At 46.4% G+C, this 19,823-nt stretch overlaps 1 protein-coding gene across 2 annotated transcripts in view; it reads right to left on the minus strand.

Annotated features, from left to right (window-relative positions):
* The window catches only part of Tent4a (terminal nucleotidyltransferase 4A), a 40,925-nt gene that overhangs the window by 18,211 nt on the left and 2,891 nt on the right, over positions 1 to 19,823 (minus strand). Inside the window, exon 1 of one of the 2 annotated variants that reach the window (XM_074077758.1) lies at positions 373 to 8,890. In XM_074077758.1, the coding sequence (XP_073933859.1) occupies positions 373 to 462 (90 nt within the window). In that variant the 5' untranslated portion in view covers positions 463 to 8,890. Of the gene's footprint in view, positions 1 to 372; positions 8,891 to 19,823 lie in introns of those variants that run through there. The other variant, XM_020175381.2, reaches the window with a different exon arrangement.

Raw genomic sequence — 19,823 nt, forward strand, 5'->3', positions numbered from 1 at the left:
AAGTCTCACAAAATAACTGTTGTATGCCATCAGACGAGGTGATGGGAAGGGATAGGGATAAAATGTCTAACTTTAAGGTGAACTTAAAACAAGAACAATCACACCATAGGCCTGTGGTACTGGACATGAGTACATGCCAATGTGTTAACTACATGGCTGGGACACACCAGGGTTTGTGGTCCAGCAGGTACAAGGCAGGGAGATGAATTTCTAACAAGCTCCCTGGTGGCAATGCCTGTCCCAAGACCACACATGAAGAGCCACTGTCTCAGGCCAGGGAGGATGTGGGTTTGTGAGGACACAAGTAGCATGTGACAATCACAGGCATGTAAAGTGACTTGCATTGTGCTTTGTGGCACAGGAGATACCTACATCAGCTGTGGGCCAGAGGTCTTTAACCACAGTTTCAATCCGTTTCACCACCTCTCTTCTCATGGCTGCTTCTTCAGGACAAGGGGACATGAAGTTATAAAAGTCAATTATTTCCTCATGCAGTCTAGTGGATAAAAGAGATAAACAAGAGAGTTGCAATTAAACAGAACCCTACTTTCCATTGTGTTAGCAGATAAATATGACGTGAAAATATATTTCTAGTGACTTAAAATCCAGTTTCTTTTCTCCTCAAAAATGTATGAAGTGAAAACTCTGTAGTGGATCATATTAACACAATATGGTTTAGCACCAGAGATGAACACAAGTGAACTTTACCAATACCAAATATAAATAAATATACAATTGGCCTTTAAAGATGTATTCAAAACAATCATTTCAGCAACTTTACATTAGCAAAATCAGAGAAAAACCTCATCTGTGAGAGACCAAAAGATGTTTTCCAATGAATGCATAGAAGTACAGCAGATAGTCAAAGGTATTACCCTCAGACCTGATGCATTCTGAACCCCACTGGCACCTGCCTGGGTTCCTCCTGATAAGGAGCACTGAGAACCTGAGTCAAGACCAGTACATGCCCTCATGAGCCCAAAAGCTCACATCTCAGCCCCACAGTCTGCTGAAGGTCCTGCTGACAACCACTAAGTCCAGCATTCAATACACAAGTTTGTGACTGAAAAAACAGGGTCCCTGGAAGCGGGAAATTCCATCTAGCTCCACCCTCAAGCAAGCTACGTGCTCTGAGCACTCCACCAGGGAGGTGGATAATGGGGCAGGCATTAGTGCAGCCTCTCCCTCCCAGCAAAGCTCCCCGTTGGCAAGGATAGGTGAGAAAATGGAGACTGGGGGATTCATCAAGCCTCCACAGTGCTGCACTCCTGTCACACTACACACTTCACAAAGCTAGCCCTTGACCAGGATACCAGCCTGTAGAGTTAGGTCAAGACAGGGATCTGCACTGCAGATGGCAGGAAGACAGTACTGTCAACCCCTTTTACTTTCAGGGATTAAAGACAGACAGGCAAGTAATTAAATCCTAGGAATTATAACAAATCAAATCCACCTGCTTCCAATCTGAGTGTGAATAATAAAGCAAATAGTAAAAGATAAAAATAAAATATGGTCATCTCAATACCGGAACAACAGTTCATGTTATGGAAGGAATACTTTTTATCAGAACCTAACAAAGTTAAAAAGGTAAGTCATATTATTTCACAGTTTGGCTTTTGTTTCGGGTAAACTTCAACCGCCCCTCACATGAAGTATCACCCCTGCCCCTCAGGGAAAGTCATTTGGAGTGAGCACTCCAGTCTTTCCACGGAGGGCCTAAGGCTGGCCAAGCCCCTCCCAGCACACACAGGACTCGAGCAGTAGGAACTAAGTACTGAACACCCATGCTCACTGCATGCCCACAACCTGTAACAAGTTGCAAGCTGTAACTGGGACCTAATTCTATAAAACAACACTTAAGAATTAAAAATAAAACCTCACCCAAGATTATTCCTGGTCCAGACAGCCATGAGTTATTTTTCATAGATCCAAAAAGGTAGTAACTCATGCAACACTGCAGTGAAGCAGTTTTTCCAAAATACGTAACTGCAAGCCTTCAGGAGTAGCGCTTGCATCTTCTCAACAATTACCAAGCACCAACCACATACCACCGTTTGTCATCTCCATCATCCCTGCTGTCATGGTGAAGCTTGAGGTGTCATTAACTCCTACATTTAGCAATGCAGGCAGGGATGCTACACTGAGTTAGCAGGCCAATGTCCATACCATGGAGAGGTCACAGACAGCCCTTCTCATTAGCAAGTGTGATGGGTTGCTCTTAACTTTCAGTCACTGTCAATGTGGAGCCCAACTGGGAAGCAGAGATGGTCTCCCCCTGAGAACAGCATGTGCGAAGAAGCCTCAGCTCTGTGCTGAGGACAAGAGTAGAAGACTTTAGAGACATGCTAGTAAAGATGTAGGTTTAAACAAATAACTGGTCCCAGGTTCTGGAAGAGCACTAAAGCTGGTCCCCTACAATTTTATCCACATCACACAGATTTAACCCATTCAAACATCCTGTAAGGGTACTCCAATGGCCAAAATGTTACCACAGGTCTGCCTGCAGAGCAAAATGTCCTATAAAGCTCCTTTTAAGTTTTATCTGAAATAGTTCCATGTAAATAGTCCCCTGCCAGGCATTGTCCTGCAGGTGAAGCCCCTACCACAAGGACCTTTCCTGGCACTCCCAAGAGGAAAGCCATGAGGTGAACATACGCTGTCATCCACAGTAAATGCCCCACAACCAGTGTAATCAATGCCTGTCTGATCCGACATCTGCTTGCTTCCCTGCATAGGGCCAAGAGCTGGCAGCCTAGCATCCCTCCAGTACTAACAGGGCTGCAGCATGTCCAAGTGCCCAGAGCAAGAAGTGGCGCCAAGCAGAAGAGATTCCTGATTTCAACATTGTTCTAGCAGTAAGATAGGGTATCATTATACCTAGCTGACCTCTTAATAATGAGACTTAAGTGTTAGCAACTACTGTAACAACTAAGAATCAGATATTTGTACTTTGTGTTTTCAGAACAGAAAAGAACACTATTGAAAGAGAGTGCTACAGTCTCTTCTGGATGAGGGAGCAGGGAAAGAAGGCTCTGTCCACTCAACCATTATTCCTTCCTGAAGGCAAGCAGGGCTACCACGACACCACCCAACACACAACCAGCAAGGACCAGTGGGTATGACGACTGATGACAGCTATTGATGGAGGAGGGCACAGGAAAGTCTAACTATGTCTGGGCAGACCCAAAGAGCCTTGTTGCTGATTCTTGCTCCAGCTCTATGTAGAACGCTTGAAGGGTAAGGTGGAGGCCAACCAGTGGCCAGAGAAAAGCCATGGAAGAGGAGCAACCCAACAAAACATACAAGAGGCACAAGCTTCCATGTCATGCTCCCAGCACCCTTCTCAAGCTCCACCTCCTGACTGTGCATGTGACAGACTGGAGTCCACCTGTGCAGGGGAAGGAGCCCTCCAGTACGGTCACGCTCATGGCTCACTGTGCCATACACCACCGAAAGTGCTTGCTCACAGTGCATAGTCAGTCATGCACTTGGGATGAACCAACCACACGTTGCCCAACCCTGTCCTTGCTCATCTACATGCCCTATAACATGATGTCATGAATGAGCATTCTGAAAACTGTAAAATACACCTGCACTGAAAACAATCGAAATGGCCAAGTATCCTTTAATGAAAATGCAAACAGCACTAACTTAGGCATGCGATATTAGCCTTAGCAGTGGTTTTAACCACCTTAGGAAACTGCATGAAAACAGACATTTGTTCCTCAGGATCTGTGGACTGGGTCCAGCACTCCGTGCTTGCTCTAGTCCTTCATGTAAAATGGTGCAGTATATTCCCACATAACCTCCCCATCCTCACACATGCTTCACACCACCTCTAGATGACCATACTAGGCAAATAGCTGCCACAGTGTGTCAGATGGGGAATGCAAAGTCTGTAAGTGCTCAGTATAGGCATGTTTTTTTCCTGAATATGTTAGATCAACAAGTAGTTGAACCAAGGACCAACTGCTTTCACAGTTATGTGCTATCAGCCACATGCCTGTGACCAGTGCCAGGGTCAGCAGCAGCCCTTTCACTGGCCCATGACTCCAAGCACTGAATGTACCACACATTCAATTCTCTAATGGTTTTGCACAGAAATCAATGAGAAGTTTTAATCATTTCTACTCAGTAACAAAAAAGAGGAAATCAATGTGCTCTTCTCATGTTATCAAAACCTCCAGGGAATTTCACAGCTGGAAAGATGCCTGCGTGAAAAACACACTAAAGTCTCATCTGTAGACAAGTCAGTCAAGATCTCTTAGAGTGCAATTTCAGTTCAGTTCACTAATGTTAAGTCTTCAAATCAAGGACATTTCTATGCTTGAACCATCAAAGAAATAAATTCCACTGTGATGGGCCACAGAGGTAGCATCTTGGGGGCAGCAGAAAACAACAATGATCCTAGAGGAGGCCCAGGACACTGCTGCCCATCAGGTCTGCAGTCTCACTGTCCTAGTGAGAGAAGTCCAGAATGTATGGCAGCACTGCCAGCTAATGGACCATGCTGGACAGCTTCAGGTCACCAGTCTGTGGGAGCTGAGAGGATTTCTTCAGAAGGTGTCTTACAGAAGCAGAGCCTTGAACAGATGACTGGGGCTCCAGCATTGGGGACACCCAGGTAACCCAGAGAAAGGCAATCAGATGCACAGACAGGAAGGTGGACAAGAAGGTGAGCTAGACGGAACCCTGTATTCAGACCTCTGTTGTTACTGGCAGTGGAACCTCGTCTTGTTTGTTTGGTGGCACTGGGGTGTGAACTCAGGACTTCGTGCTTGCAAAGCAGGTAAGGTACCATTTAAGCCACACCTCTAGTCCTGGAACCTCCTCTTGGCACCCTGTGGCCTGTCATGCACAGGCCTGAGTGGTGTGGACGCTTGTGGACTACATGTGCCTCTGCCCTACGGTGCCCCAGTCACAGATGCTGTAGGGTCACAGACACAGCCCAGCAGCCCCAGGAGCAGAGCTCTCTACCACTTCACAGCACTGGCTTCCTGCCACATTTTCAGTTTTGCCCTCAACTTGGGTTTGCAGTTGGAGCTGCAAACCATAGGACCTAAGAAGCAGCAAGCCTCCGATGGCTTGCCTCTGAGAAGCAAAATCCCAGCACAAGGGACGGTGCCTGCCCACAGAACAGGTACAGGTCAGGACTCTCGTACAGATATACTAAGTGCAGCAAGTCTGAATGATTCACTGTCTGCTTATTCTAAGAAGGATGGAAATGGTGAGGCCAGTATTTTCACGAAAATACTGAAGAACAGACTACAAAAGCACTATGTTCTAGTGTACTTTTCTGCTAAAAATTAAAGTTCATTGAAAAGGTAGCTCTCATTTGTAATCACTGCCTTGAAAGTTCAAACGCATTCAAAAGGTAATGACTGATGGCCCACACTTTCGGTAAATTTCATAAATTTCTACCTTTAGTACACCAAATCAATACTGTCAATGTTTTAGTGAGGAACCCAAATCACCAAGCTATTTTAAGAATAAAAGACCAGAGTTACAGAACCAAACTAAACTAATTCATAGCTAAGGCAACTGCTGACAAATCCAGATGCCCCATCCCAGGAAGATGATTTTCAGCTTTAGAAGCTGAGAGTGGGATTAAGTGGTTCCCAAATGCCTAAATTTGAACCAAAGCCAGGGAGGACTGGCTAATTCTGAAGGTAGTGGGGTGGGGTGAGGCAGCCCTACTCTGTTCTGTGGTCTCTCTGACTACCTCTCCCCACTAGCAAATGGGCCCCTTTACCTCCCCTGGCCCCCATCCCTGCCAAGCACAATTGTGAGGTTCTTCAAAGTGACTTCAACCCAGGAAGGACAGGCAGCTGAGCTGCAGCAGGGTAAGAGACTACGAAGAAACACAAGGCACAGAGGCAAAGCCCAGAGCCCTGAAGCAAGGACACCTCAAAATAGCTGCAGAATGAACAGGGCACAAGAAATACCTCTAGCGGTAGATGATGTCAGTGTTCATGTGGGGAACACAAAGGCTTTGTGTGCCAGGCGGTTTCCCTAGATTTCAGATCCAGTGGTTTCTTCTAAACAAGTAAATGATCAAAAGTCAGATTTCATCCAGCATCTTCTTAAAGTAAAAGAAAGGCCAGAAAAGAGGAACACACCCTCCTTGAATTTGGCACAAGGTGTCTTGACATCTAAATTCCCTCATCAAGAGTGGCTGCAATCTGAAGGGCTGGCTTTGCCAATTTTCCCAATCTCAAAACTTCAGGACTCTCAGCACTTGGGTTCACAGTTCTGCCAACACTGCTAACCACCCACCTTGATTAACCTTTAAAACTCCCCGGATTAATCTTGTGAATTCCAAATGCCAGTGCAAAAGTGATTTTATGAACTATCTGCACCTTTGGTTCCCAGTCCTTCCCATTACAAGGTAAAACGCAATAGCAAATACTGGAAGCCATTCCCAACTGTTAATTCATTCTCTCCCTGTATCCCCATCTTTTTCTTCAAAAGCCTTAACACCAATGGTTTCTATGAAACCAGAGATCCCTCACTTCAACTCCACAACATTCACTATCTGCATTTTTTTCTAGAAAGCAATGCCTTAGTAAAAAATACCTGGAGTTAACTATCACAACATACTTTGATGCAATTACAATAAAAGAACTGATTCAGATTCCTATAGGTTGCAAAGCCAGGGTCTGCATGAGCATTTACCGCTTATGCTAAGTAGGCAGGGCTACTAAGCAAATGATAAGTAACCGCATCAGGAGACACTGACTGAATTGCTCCTATTCTGAGGGGCAGGCCACCCTCTTCAAAGCACCCCTCCATTGATCACCTTATCCATTTTTAATTATGTTACAAGGCAACTAGCAAAAAATGACTAGAAAACCTTGAATCAGGCCTCCAAACGTGACGGTTTTTAAACAAGTGGAAAGATGTGGCTAAACCGTAAAGGAGGATGGTTTCTGGAGCTCCCGAGAAGTGCTACTAGCATCTGCCTCAGCTCGTCTTTATGGGGCAGGGACCTCTCTGGCAGGTCTTTCCACACAGGGCTCTGAATGAAGTCAGAGGCACAGACACTTGGTTTTCAAATGTGAATGGAAAGTGGGTGAGGCCCTGGGAGTCAGCTATAGGGGGAGGGTTGATAACTCAGCTGCAGAGAAGAGTACAGCCCTGGGAGGAGCAGCAGGAACAGGGTGGAGAGGTGCAGACTGCTCCCTGGGGTAGCCAAGGGCAGCTCAAGTTAGAAAAGTGAAGACCAACTAGTGTACATGAAAAAACTAGGACAGAAGGACTCGGCAGATTTGAAACCAACAGGGGAACTCTGGTCCAAGCAAATTCACCCCCCAATAAAAGTGAGCCTTTTCTCCTCTTCCCTCCCAGATTCCTCCTGATCTAGTCACATGGACCCTGGAGCAAGTGGGTGTTCAACAGCCTTTCAGAACCTAACCTGAAGGTCAGCAGAGGTGCCTTTATACATGATGGGGACTCCACACTCTACCACCCTAGCCAAGCAAACTCAAGCACACTGCAGAAGCTAGAAAAAGGGGTTGGGGGGAGCCACTCAGAGGCTTCTTTCCCACAGAAAAGTGAGCACTTAAGCACCAAAAGCTTACAGCAGTTAACACATGCAAAAGTACTCAACATGGGAGTCTACAGTTCTGCTAACCAATACCTGTGGATATGGTCTCTACAAAGTGAACTCTGGTGAGACACTGGACCAGGATGAAGCCAGCATCTGCACGTCAGGAATTAATATGCCATCACTGGGGTCACCCTTCTCAGAACCATCACTAAGCTACATTACAAGCCGAGGTGCCATTCCATGTCACAAATGCCAATTGGGACAAACCCAAGGCCAGGCACCCCCCTTGCTTAGCATATCCTTAACCATATAGAAAAATACCTCAGGTATTTTAGGGGCTCAGTCTCCTAACACTGGCATCTGAAAGAACCCACAATGCAGTTGGGAAACTGAAGGCACTTTATAAGAGTTGCCAGCCAGGAAATAGACTGGCACTCCACAAGAGGCCGACAAGGCTCTTCACTGAGCCATACCTACTGACTCCCTGGCTGGCTGAGAGCCACCTGCCATCCAGCCTTGCAGTGCAGCCTCAGCACCATTACTGACTACTGCAGGCCACTTCTGGGGTTGAGGGAACAGCACTGCTGTGGAACCACAGAGCTACATCTGAAAGTCAGAGTCCCCAAGCCTTGCTAGCTCAAGTAGTCAGATAATTTTCTAAATTAAAATGGCCATATTTTCTGTTACCCCTCCACATGTCCTCACACTAGCTGGAAGATATGCCAGGGCCACTGTTGGGGTAACGAGAGGAAAGAGTCAGAGCATCTGGACTCCATGATACTACACAGAATTTAACAAGCCAGCATGTTCATTAGATATTCCCAAATAGTGTGTGAAACAAATGCCATTTTCCGCTTTTTTCACACGAGAACATTAAATGAGCATTCGCTAGACAGATGGTAACTAGCCTAAGACCACAAGGCCAGGTCTCAAGTCCTTTGTTGAGAGGTTCTTCAACCTGAGCTCTTATCGGGGCCACACTCAGGACACAGCACTAAGCAGTCAATGTAGTCCTTTCACAGAGAAGGAAAAGTTGCAGAGAACTGTAATTCTCCAATTTTTTGGAAAACTGTACAATTATACAATATTTAAAAACTGTTTAAAAGCGCTTTTCAATGGCAGGAGCAAAGGCTTGTCCAGAATTACATCAAAACAAATACAAAGTCATACATTTGCTACATAATTAAACCAGCATTAGAAATAATGGAAATGAATTATGCTCAAATGTTAACCAACAGTTGTAAAATAATATGTAGTTTCTTTTCTGCATTTTCCAAATTTTCTTCAGTGAGTACAATATTACTTTTATAATCATGACCCCCCCCCAAACTGCTATCATTTGAACTTTACCAATGCACACTAACCTTACCCCAAAGAGCAAGGAGCAGACAGCACTGTGCCTATCTCGAGTCTTCAAGAACCCCCCCACAGCCTCTATGTAAAGCCATGCAAGCATGGCAACCTTCCAACTCAACCACTGGTTCCACAGAACCTGACCATCAAGTGTCCTATTTTTGGACTCTGCACTCCACAACTGGTCAAGCAACATGAAAGCCCCTCAAGCTAAAGTTCTGGTGCCACACTGAGTCACCGGTGTAAGAAGTCACCCCAGATATAGCACATTCCCCCTCTCCCCGCCCACTGCCAAGACAGGGCCCCTAAAAGCTATCCCACAATCCCCAAAGCCTGTGCTGATGCTGAAGACAACAGCAGAGGAGACTTGAGGGAGCAAGGAGCACCGGCCACACCAAATCCTACAAGGCCCAGGGTCACAAGGCTGTACAGAGAAGAGCCAAGGCTGCATCCACTCATGCAAAAGAAGTCACCAGTGATGACTGGTGCCCAGTCACTATTCTGATCAGCTATTATCACCTGCTTGCTCTGTCCAGACACTCATTCATGACATGTGTCACTGAGCCCTACCATCATCTGTTCTGCACCCAGCTCAGAGGTTCAATAGCCATGCCAGCCATGCATTTGATGAGAGAGCAGGTGAAGTAGCAGCAGCCCTGCTCTCTTGGTACTCAAGTGCCTGAGGCCCACCAAGATGACAGAAGGAAATTCTAAGAAAAGACGCAACAAAACAGGCTGGAAAACTACAAGAAAGAAAAGGAAGAAGAACAGAGGGAATTGAGGATTCGGGTTTTGGTCACTACCCAAGCACAAAAAGCAGGTGTAATTCACTCCTCACATTACTCACCCTGGGCATACTGTCCTCACTGGTAATAGAGCAGTGGGCAAAATAAGACAACCTCTTATTAAGGAAGCTGCCCATAGCAAGGGGGAGATAAGTAAACAACAAAAGAAACCAAAAAAGTACTATGTAAAAATTCAAACTGTGGGAGGATACTCTAGGATGGGTGGTCAGGAAAGCCTCCTGAGGAGTTGGTGTTGAGGCTGAGGAGAGAAGAAGAAGCAATGGTCAAACAGGAAGAGCCCCTAGATGAGGATGAGGCTGAGGATGAGGATGAGGATTAGGATGAGGCTGAGGAAACAGCACTGCCTTCAGAGTAGCAGAGGCCTGAATGCTGGAGCCCAGGAATGCTCCATACCTGCATCCCCAGGAATCAACTACAAGAAGAGACACCACAAGACACTGGAGGAAACCCAGTGGCATACCAAGAGAACCAAGCCCTCAAAAGCCAAAATAATTCAGGGCACGTTCCAGGCCCCAACAAAGGTGGCTCAGTAACTCAGTCCACACCTTGGCTCCCCACCATCAAATGCCAGCAGACTCCAGAAAAAAGACAGCCAAACACAGTCAGACTTTCAGACCTACAGCCTGGGCCAAGAGAAAGTTCTGGGGTAAAGTTGAGGGGCTTCGGTTTCTACTCATGATATGTCCATATAAAGATGGCAACCAAGGTAAGTGCCTTAAGTGGGAGGGAGAAAGAGAAGTAGGGGAACCCAGTAAAAGAGGAAAACAATGAACCCAGCAGAGAAAAGCCTGAAAGTGAAGGATGGGGGGGAGGGGATCATTACAGTACCTGGTTCTACAGAAAGACTTGGGAGAATTTATTGTTAAAGCAGGGGGTTAAATACAAGTGCAGAATGAGAGGTGACAAGGAAGCCATGGCACTCCAGGCACTGTCAGAGAGCTAATGCAAACAGAGCCAGGGCAATGATGACAGCCATCCATCCAGGCACTCCCATCCTCAGGAAGATAAAACCACAAAGACAGTAGCAAAGACTCTGGGAGGACCTCTCCCTACACCAAAGGCTGACCTCGTCTCAGTGCTTGGGGTCCAGGAGGGTCAGAGCCACACACTGCAGAGGACCCCACGTGAACAGAGGGGTACTTTGGGCAGACGGGCAAACAGAATGGACTGCCTATCCAGATGGGACTCAGTGCTGCCTCAGACACTTCACCATAACACTGTAAGTGAGAAACTGAAGACTGCTCTATCTGAAACAGACAGAGGCCAGTGAACATCCACTCAGGCACACAGTGGGTTTCAGGGAGCACAGCTCTCTTCTTAGAAAACTTGGCCATTCAACACACGATACTTAGAGAGGCTCCTGGGCCAACAGGATGAAGAAGCGCAAGGTGACTGTCAGCCAAAGAAAGCAGACAAGGTCATGGCAGAGTAATGGGTGTCACAGCCAGAGAACACTAGGAAGCTTCATGGGGAAACACACAGTGGACCTGCAAAGCCGAGTAAGAGCACACAAAGGTGCAAGACCGCCCTCAGTCATCTCGTGTCCCCCTGCCCCACCACAGACTTGAACCTCCTCAGGACCTGGAAGCCTCAAGCAGCCCTAGGCAAGCCCTGGCAGACACAGACAAAGGTGTCAACTGCAGTCTGTTTCCTCAGCAGAGTGTCTTAGTCTCCTCATGAGTAAACCAGGACATCCCATTAGGAGGACTTAGCAAATCCACATAGATCAGTGACAGAAAAGAGGGCCTGGTACCCAGTGAGGGCTCAGTAAATGTTAGTTATTATAACTACAGAACAAAACACATAATGCGAAAATGCATGGCAGTGCCAAAATGACACAATGCAAACCAGGAGGTGGGAAGACACACAAAAGGACTGACTACTCCAACCTAAAGAGCAGCAAACAAATCAATGTTTCAACATTAGTTTCTGCACTCAGCCACTCAAGTTTTACATCATGTTCTGTGTTCTCAGTCCCAGCAGCATCTCTTAGAAATTAATACTTCCTTCTAAAATTACACATCTCTCCCTTGAAAACAAAGTAATCAACTAACAATTGTCAATAAAGATAGCATGATTTTCATGAATTTGTTTCTGATAATGGATCTGTGCATCCTACATGATTTAAACAGCAATAACTACCACTGCAGTAACCTAAATAGTCACACTTCAGTTATTTCTGGGTAGTGGGACTGAGTGACTTTAAAACTTGCACTTAAAAAAATATCAATTAGTTTCATAAAAACAATGTCATTATTTTAAAATAAGCATAAAGTAGTCTTAGAAATAATCTCTACCTTGAAAGCAATTAGCAATAAAAGAGGTAGTGTAAACAGTGTTGTGAAGAAGCCACACTCAGTCAGGTGTGGTGGTGCATACCTGTAATTCCTACATTCAGAAAGTAGAGACAGAAGAATCTCAAGTTTGAGACCAGCCTGGACTACACAGGGAGTTCCAAGCAGCCTGGGCTACAAAGTAAGACCCTGTCTTGAAAAACAAACAAAACGGCAGCCTGCTGTCTCTAGCCAGCAGGATACAGCACCAGGTCCTCCTGTTGGGTTTGTGAGAAGCTGTTCAGATCCTTTGGGGAAAACAGGGTACAGGTCCTCTACCATGGATGGACCTCACTCCTTCAGAAAGCAGGTAGGGCTTCAAGATAACATCTGCAATCTCTCATGAGGAGCCTGATGTCATTTCTCTGGACAGAGAGACTAGAATTCAGTGTCACTGCTTCCTTCCCATCATCGTCTCTCTTTGCACAGTTCCCTCTCCGCTCTCAGTGGTTAAAACGCTGGGCTGTGGAATCAGTTAGCCTAGGCTCCACAACCAGCTCTGCACCTTCCAGCTCTGGGACCCTAAGATAGCCAAGCCACTTCACTCAGTGCTAAGCCTCACTTGCGTTTTTCAAAGTGAGCACAAAGCCCCTCATCGGAGGGTCCTGGCAGGCTGGCAGAGGCACTGCATAAAAGGCCGGAGCAGGGCTTGGTCAGGTGTGGGTCAATAGGGCTAGTACTGATTACTGTAGCTAGTACTGGAAGTCCCTGCCAGGTGGGAACAAAGGAAAAGAGGTGGCTCCTGCCTGTAAAGGGAGGCTCTATGAACAGTGAGTCACCTTCCCAACCACAGGCCTTTCTATGGTCTTACTCTGAAACTAATCCTAAAAAGCCCTCTTTACTCTTTAACAATTCTACAACATGGGTTCATTCCGAGTCTTTACTTCCCCAGACAGAACTCAATTTCCCATTGTTTAGAGCAGGGTGGCCTCAGTTCTATGATCTTTCTATCCCTCCTGCTTGTACTTCAGTATATACATCAATCTCTCATGAGTCAGTCTGACAGAACCATGACCTCTAGATAGATCATTTGCTTTCTTCCATAGACTTGATAAATACTTCGGAATTCCTTTGCATTTCACTGGCCACACAAAGTACATATCTTTGGACATTTCATAGTTGTCATCCAATTTTCAAAAATCTATGTTGTTAAAGTTAGAGATGCCTATTCCCAGAATACTCTTTTACTGTGCCGGACCATGACTCCCAGCTCTGTCAGTTCACCAAGCTCTTGTTTCTGGCTCCTGACGCACATGCACCAGCTCCCACTCTAGAAGGCACTTGTGAAGTGCCAGTCAAGGCCTGGTGTTTGGGCCCCAGTTCTGTTATTTTCGAAGTGTCCTTGGGCATCTCCTGAGGACTAATTTTTCTCTCTTTAAATGAGCTACTCTCGAGAAAGACTTGGAGAGTTCAGGACAGCATTCAGCCGACAATGCCTGACTCCCAACAGCAGCACTGAGGTCACACCTTGCTCTTTCAATGGTGGTCAGATAAAACTCAACAAATGCTCTACTTTTCTCACCATGAAACTTCTATGAAAACTCCAGATGGTAGGAGTGCCCCCTGACACACACACACAACAGGCAGCCTCCCTCCAGACCAGCTTTGGAAAGCTCCAGCCCAGGGGCACTGCAGCAGAGCACCCTGCCTGCCTCCCTCCCCACCTGGGGTGAAACATGAGGAACCACACCAAGGCCTTTGAACCTGATCTCTCTCTTCAGGAAAAGAGTAGTGTCTCCCTCACTGCAGAGTCTGGAGTACCCAGGCACAAGTGCAGTACCCTTTGCCAGATCACGTCTGTGTAGGCTGGTTTTCCTCATTGCACGGCTATGCTCTGGGAACTCAAGGAGGAGAGTCCTCCAGATCACAGAGTGCCAAAGAGCCTTCACACGTGAGCCCTTAAGTGCTGGTGACAGAGGAAGCTGTGCAGACAGGGAAGAGACTGCCTGGATTACTACTGTCAGTAACTTGTGTGAGACATTCCATGCCTTAAAGGTTGTTCCATGCAACCTATGAACCTATTTTATATTTTATGTGTTATTAAAATAGCACCCTTTTGAAAAAAGATTTGCATTGGAAACAATTTTCCAGTGGTAACAGTTTTTACTGCTGTTTGAGTTTTAAATTATTTCAGCAACTGCTACTGAATCAAACACTTTCAAGTAGAACCTAAAGTTACACCAATTCAGCATTGTCCAAATGTATTTAAATTTTAATAAAAATTAAATAAAGGCTAGAAACTGTGCTCCTCAGTAGTACCTGTCTAGCATGCACACGGCCCTGGGCTCATTCCCCAACCCTGCCAAAGAAAATTAATGAATGAATTAAATTATAATTCAGTCCTTTCATTACACTAGTCACCCTGCAAGTGCTGGCTAGCACAGACACAGACTCCCCCTCTTCAGAGGATACTCTACAGGACAATGCTGTTCTAGCTATCCATTTATTGTTCCCCAGCTCTCCATTGTGTCTACTTGGGACACCACTAAACACTGCTTCATCTAAGCAACGCTTAATCTCCTCCACTCACTCCTTCTGCTATGAGCACAGAATGAACAATCATAACCACCTTAATTTATATACAGCAGCACATCTGATAAAGTACCTGAAGCTGGGAGATAAGATTATTTAAAAGCAGAAGAACATATATTACTAAGGCATTTTTAAAAATTTTTTAAAATACAAGAACATGTCTCACTGCAATGGGAGGAAGAATTTCTAAAATTCCCTCAGCATACACATTGGTCTCCAGCTGCTGTCCATGACACCTCCCTCCCACCAGGATTTGGAACTTTCCTTTCTCCAAGAGCAAAGTTTTGGCCCAAGAGAGAAAGCCACATTTTCAAAAACCAAGAGAAAGGCTTTTCCTGTTGGCAACAAGAACCTAACTTTTGGTTTCCATTTCCTTAGAGAGAGAAGGGAAGGAGCAGCCTTTTCAGCCCCTCACGTGACACCTCACAAAGTGCTTCCAAGTCCTCTTTGTTTGAGCTGCTGTGAGGTGGATATCACAGGCTCTGCTTCTCATGTGGGGAAACTGAGGTTCAGAAGTTTGAAACAAGCAGAAACCAGGGCTAACAGAGAGCTCTCAAGGCTAAGCACGTGCTTCCCAATGTAGGAAATGGGTTTAAAGCAAAGACACAGAAACAACTTACTTTTCATTTCCTTTAAACTACCATTCCCTCAGATGCCTAGGATTGCAGAAAAGTTACAATAGTCAGAAGCCTTTGACACATGGAAACCTTCACACACAGGCTCTCACTAAGGAAATCAAGGCCAATCTTAAAACCACACAGAGCTAAGTGCTGTGCAAAACAGACTGGGGAAAGAAAAAGAGCACAAGCCCACAACAGAGGGTGCTGCTAACAATCATGGGCACTCCCTGCCAAAGGGACGCTCAGGGTGCTGCCACCCAGTCCTATCAGCTGAGGACAGGCGAACCTCTGCACAGAGATCCACACACTGTGCCCAGGTGCAGCCCAGTCTGCTGGCTGCCAACGAATGGGTACTCACCACCAAAGCCAGGACGCTCACCAGGTGGCCCAATGAGTCGTCATACTTTCCAGGTTTTCACATTTTTCTTCTGGCATTTATAACAAGAAAAAAGTTACATGCCTTTCTAATACAGTATAGAACTTTTCCAAATGTTTCTGCTTTTGCACTCTATATTGCAAAGTAGAAAACTGGTTTAACCACACCAAAGAAGGCATGCAGATAATTGCAATAGACTATTCTGTATTTAAATCACTTGAAAATTAACAATCAAATCCTTAAACATCCAATACAAATAACAAAAGTTTCCTGTACTTCTCAGTACCACCCCCTCACCTGCTTGCCTGAGCTGACAGGTCATTTGTCTTTCATTGACACCAATGCAGTGGCTAGCATGCACCTGGCACTGGGAATGCAGGCTAAGAGGTAGTCCCTCCTTCCTTGGGAGGACTCAGAACAGTAATCTGTTTGCTAAGAGAGGTTCCCAGCACCACAACAGCCAAACGCTTGGATGGGGGCCAAGGAAGGGCAAGGAAAAGAACTGTGAGGAGTCTTCATGCTCCTCCTGAGGGAGGCACAGTGCCCTAAAGCTGAGGTCCTGAGCTAGCCGCCATTCCCATGAGCCTGGGCTTGCAGGGCAAAGAGGGACTGCTGCTGTGTGCTCAGAACTGGATTTCCAAGGCAACTTGAGGGAGTTGCCAACCCCTACCTGCACAGAAAGACAGCTTTCCTAAACTGACCAATGCAGGACAGCTCACGAATGGGACTTTTCAATCATTGTATTTTCATGCAGTCACACAGCTTTCCTGTAAACTTTTCTTAAGTAACATATTTTAAAGACCAGTCCAACTGTGAGAAAAAGGAAAAGTTCTCATTGCTCTCATGGTCTGTCAGGTAGCCCAATTTCAGTGGTGACAATCAAAAGTCAGGACAAGACATGGCAACAGGCTGAGGTCAAGTCAGAGGAGACAAGTGTTGGACAAGACACCCACCACCTCCTCACCACTTGTTCCACAGCAGGGGCATCTCTCCATGGAATCCCTACATCTATGGCAGAAACCACTCTCGTGCCAAAACCTGTGGCTGTGATGAGACCGCTACACCAGGTCATGTGGCATTACTACGTGACCTTCAGTAGACAGGCTGGGTAGGCCTGAACCAATCCAGTGACACCTTAGAAGCAGAGGGCTTCCTCCAACTAGCAGGGGACATCACAGAGATTCAAAGCACCTGCTGGCTTGAAGATGGAGGGGACCATGAGCCAAGGAAAACAGGAGTTCCTGAAAAAGCTGAGTGAGGCTTGCACATGGCAGTCAACAAGGAAGTGCGGTCTTAGTCCCACAACTGCAAGGAAACAAATTGTGCCAATAGCAGAAATATGACTGTGAGTGGACCCTGGAACAGATGAGAACACAACCAGCTGACACCCTCACTCAGTCTTTCAGGACTCTGGACCATCTCTGATGTGACCCAAGGAAAGTGCCAGATGGAGTGTTATTCTAAGCCCCAATGTTAAGTTGCTACACGGCGACAGAAAACTAGCATAGCACAAAACCCTCAAGAATAAGATGCTGAGTTAGTCAATGTGCATCCCAAACGCTTGGGGAGAAAGCACAGGTCCCTGTTCACTGACCACTGCCCGTCTCTGCTCAGGGACCTCGCACCCAGCAGTCTCTGAGAGGGTACAGCTTCCCACCCAACTCTGCTGATCAGCATGAGCCTGATGAGCTGGTCACAGTCTCAGGACCGGGCCGCCCCAGAGTAAGCCAGCCCATGGCAAATTCCACTGACACCGTGGATATCCTGAGAAGCAGGAAGGTTGGTTCTATAACCCCACCCTTTAGCCTGAATTTTGGCTGCACCATCAAAATTAAGTTTCCATACTTGAATATGTTAGGTTATTTTTTAAGCTACAACCCTTTTTTATTCCACAACTAGAAATCCCACAGAAAGTCCTTATTGTCCAAGATTAACTATAATCCCTCCTCTCACAGACCACTTACATTAATCCATTTAAGATGGGGACCAAAATATTGTGTTGGTGACCAAAAACAGATTTGGGACTTTACCTTGAAGCAGAAATCTTAAACAATGTTTTTTTTTTTTCTTTAAAATGTTTACTTAAAAACTGCTTTTAGGGCTGAGTGTGGTGGTGCATACCTATAATTTCAGCTACTTGCGAGGTGGAGATGTAGAGGATAGTGGTTCAAGGCCAGCATGAGCAAGTTTAGCAAGCACCCATCTCAACAAACAAGCCAGGTATGGTGGTGCGTGCCTACAATTCCAACCTATGCTGGAGGAAGGCATAGATAGGAAGATCAAGGTCTAAAGCTAGTCCCAAGCAAAATGTGAAATCCTATCTAAAAATAAGTAAAGCAGTGGGTGGCGTGGCTCAAGCGGTAGAGTACCTACTTAGCAAGCACAAGACCCTGAGTACTGCCAAAAAAATTTTAAGTGGCTTTTAAAAAATTGTCACAACTGCCTGTTAGCTCTGAGATGAAATCAGCATTGCTTTTCCATCAAAGGCTCACAGATGCAAGATGGATGAAATCTGCTCCAATTTCCACAGCATGAGCACTCAGCCATTTCATTGGAAAAACTTAGATCTCTCATTTCTCCTAAGGACCATGCCAGCCTGTCTGATATTCTATGCCTTCTTTTCCATGTCTTCCCAGGCATGTCCTTGTCCAGCATCAGCTGTCCTAACTGTGCAGGTCCTGGTGATCAGCGACTGGACACAAGCCTCAAGCAGGTCTCCAGGACTTTCCTTGCTCTTCACCACAGCCAGCATTTTGCACTAGGCTTTCCAATTCACTGTGTGGTACCACGGCAGGAAAGAGCGATGCTGTTCTTTAATGGGAGGAGTGCTTGGGTTGGAGCTAAACCACTAAGTGGTCAGTGCAGCAGAAAATACTTGTGTAGTGTAATTGTTCTGTCTTCCCCCTCCAGTGTTCTACAGCTAGGGTCTTAGAGAATGAAACCCAGGAAGCAAGATCCACCTGTGCCACCATCACCATTGAGGCAGGTCTCACAAACCACCACCTCTCCCACTTGGAAGGACAGAAAGGTACCTGGAGTGATCACACCTGGGCTCTGCAGCACATCCTGCCCTGTGGGCCTTTACCTGGGCCCTCTCACTTGGGCCTGCCAAGACCATTCTCCGGGAAGGCCCTGGCTCTACTACAGTTCTGTTAGGTCAGGCTGGAGCTATGGAGGCAAAGGAGAGTCTGCTTGCTCAGTAAAGCTCTGACTCCCTCACAAGAAGGGAGTGAAGACATCATGCATCGAGTTGGGAACAACTCATACGAGGGTCGCCACTGACCAAGTCCTACAAATGCTGACCTCTCAACAGACTTCAGATTGGAACCAGAAGCTCCACTGGGGACAAAGAAGACAACAAAAGGTTAACTATTGCCAAGGGACCTGCAGAGGAAGCTGCCCACTGCTGCACACCACAGGCACACCTGAGCTGGTACGACCTTCACAATGCCAAATTCCAAACTGGAGCTGGTCAGGGCACTGTACTGCAGATGTCTGCCAGAGCTGGGGGGGACTCCCCATGTCCAACTGCATGCTTCCTGGGGCTTTGCAACAACCAGTAAGGATGAGGCCAATCTGTGATGGCCACCCTCCCACTCTCTCTTATACAGGCTTTTCCTTACCTTTAACCTGAAGAGGTTTTCCTAATTCTACTAGGACTGATATGGACAAGTGAACTGCACTGCTGGGTCAGTGGCTCAGAAAGGGAAAGATGTACAGAGCCAGGAAGCCTGTCCAAACACCTGCACATATCTCTAGTCAGAAGCCCATACAGAGAGCATGTCTCACACTCTGCACACCATTTCCAAAGCAAAGGTTCTTGAGACTTCAAATAAAATGGAGTAGTAATCAATGACAGTTCCCAAACAAGGATTTCACTTTCTCCACTCTAAAAGTTCTTGCTTGAATCCCTCTCCTTTGACCTGCTTTTTCTTCATCCTACTCCAGGTTGAAAGCAACCTGAAAGTCTCACAAACTCAGGCCCCCCAAGCCAAATTTCCAAGGACAGAAAACTCCCCAGCAGAATGGCACAGCTTGCTATTCAGGCAGCTAGACTAAGACCACTGGGTTCGGCAGGAGCTCCTCAGACTCCCACACCAGGTGATGGCTCACCTTTCTTGAGGACAACAGACACTGTCTTCAGAACTGCACATCCTGGGACCATCAGGAACTATCAGCAGGTTCTTCACTCACCTCACCTCAGTGAAGGCGCACAGAAGGTTTGGCCCAGCACTCTGGGCGAGCTGGGAGATG

The sequence above is a fragment of the Castor canadensis genome, chromosome 6, assembly GCF_047511655.1.
Source record: "Castor canadensis chromosome 6, mCasCan1.hap1v2, whole genome shotgun sequence".
NCBI lineage: Eukaryota > Metazoa > Chordata > Mammalia > Rodentia > Castoridae > Castor > Castor canadensis.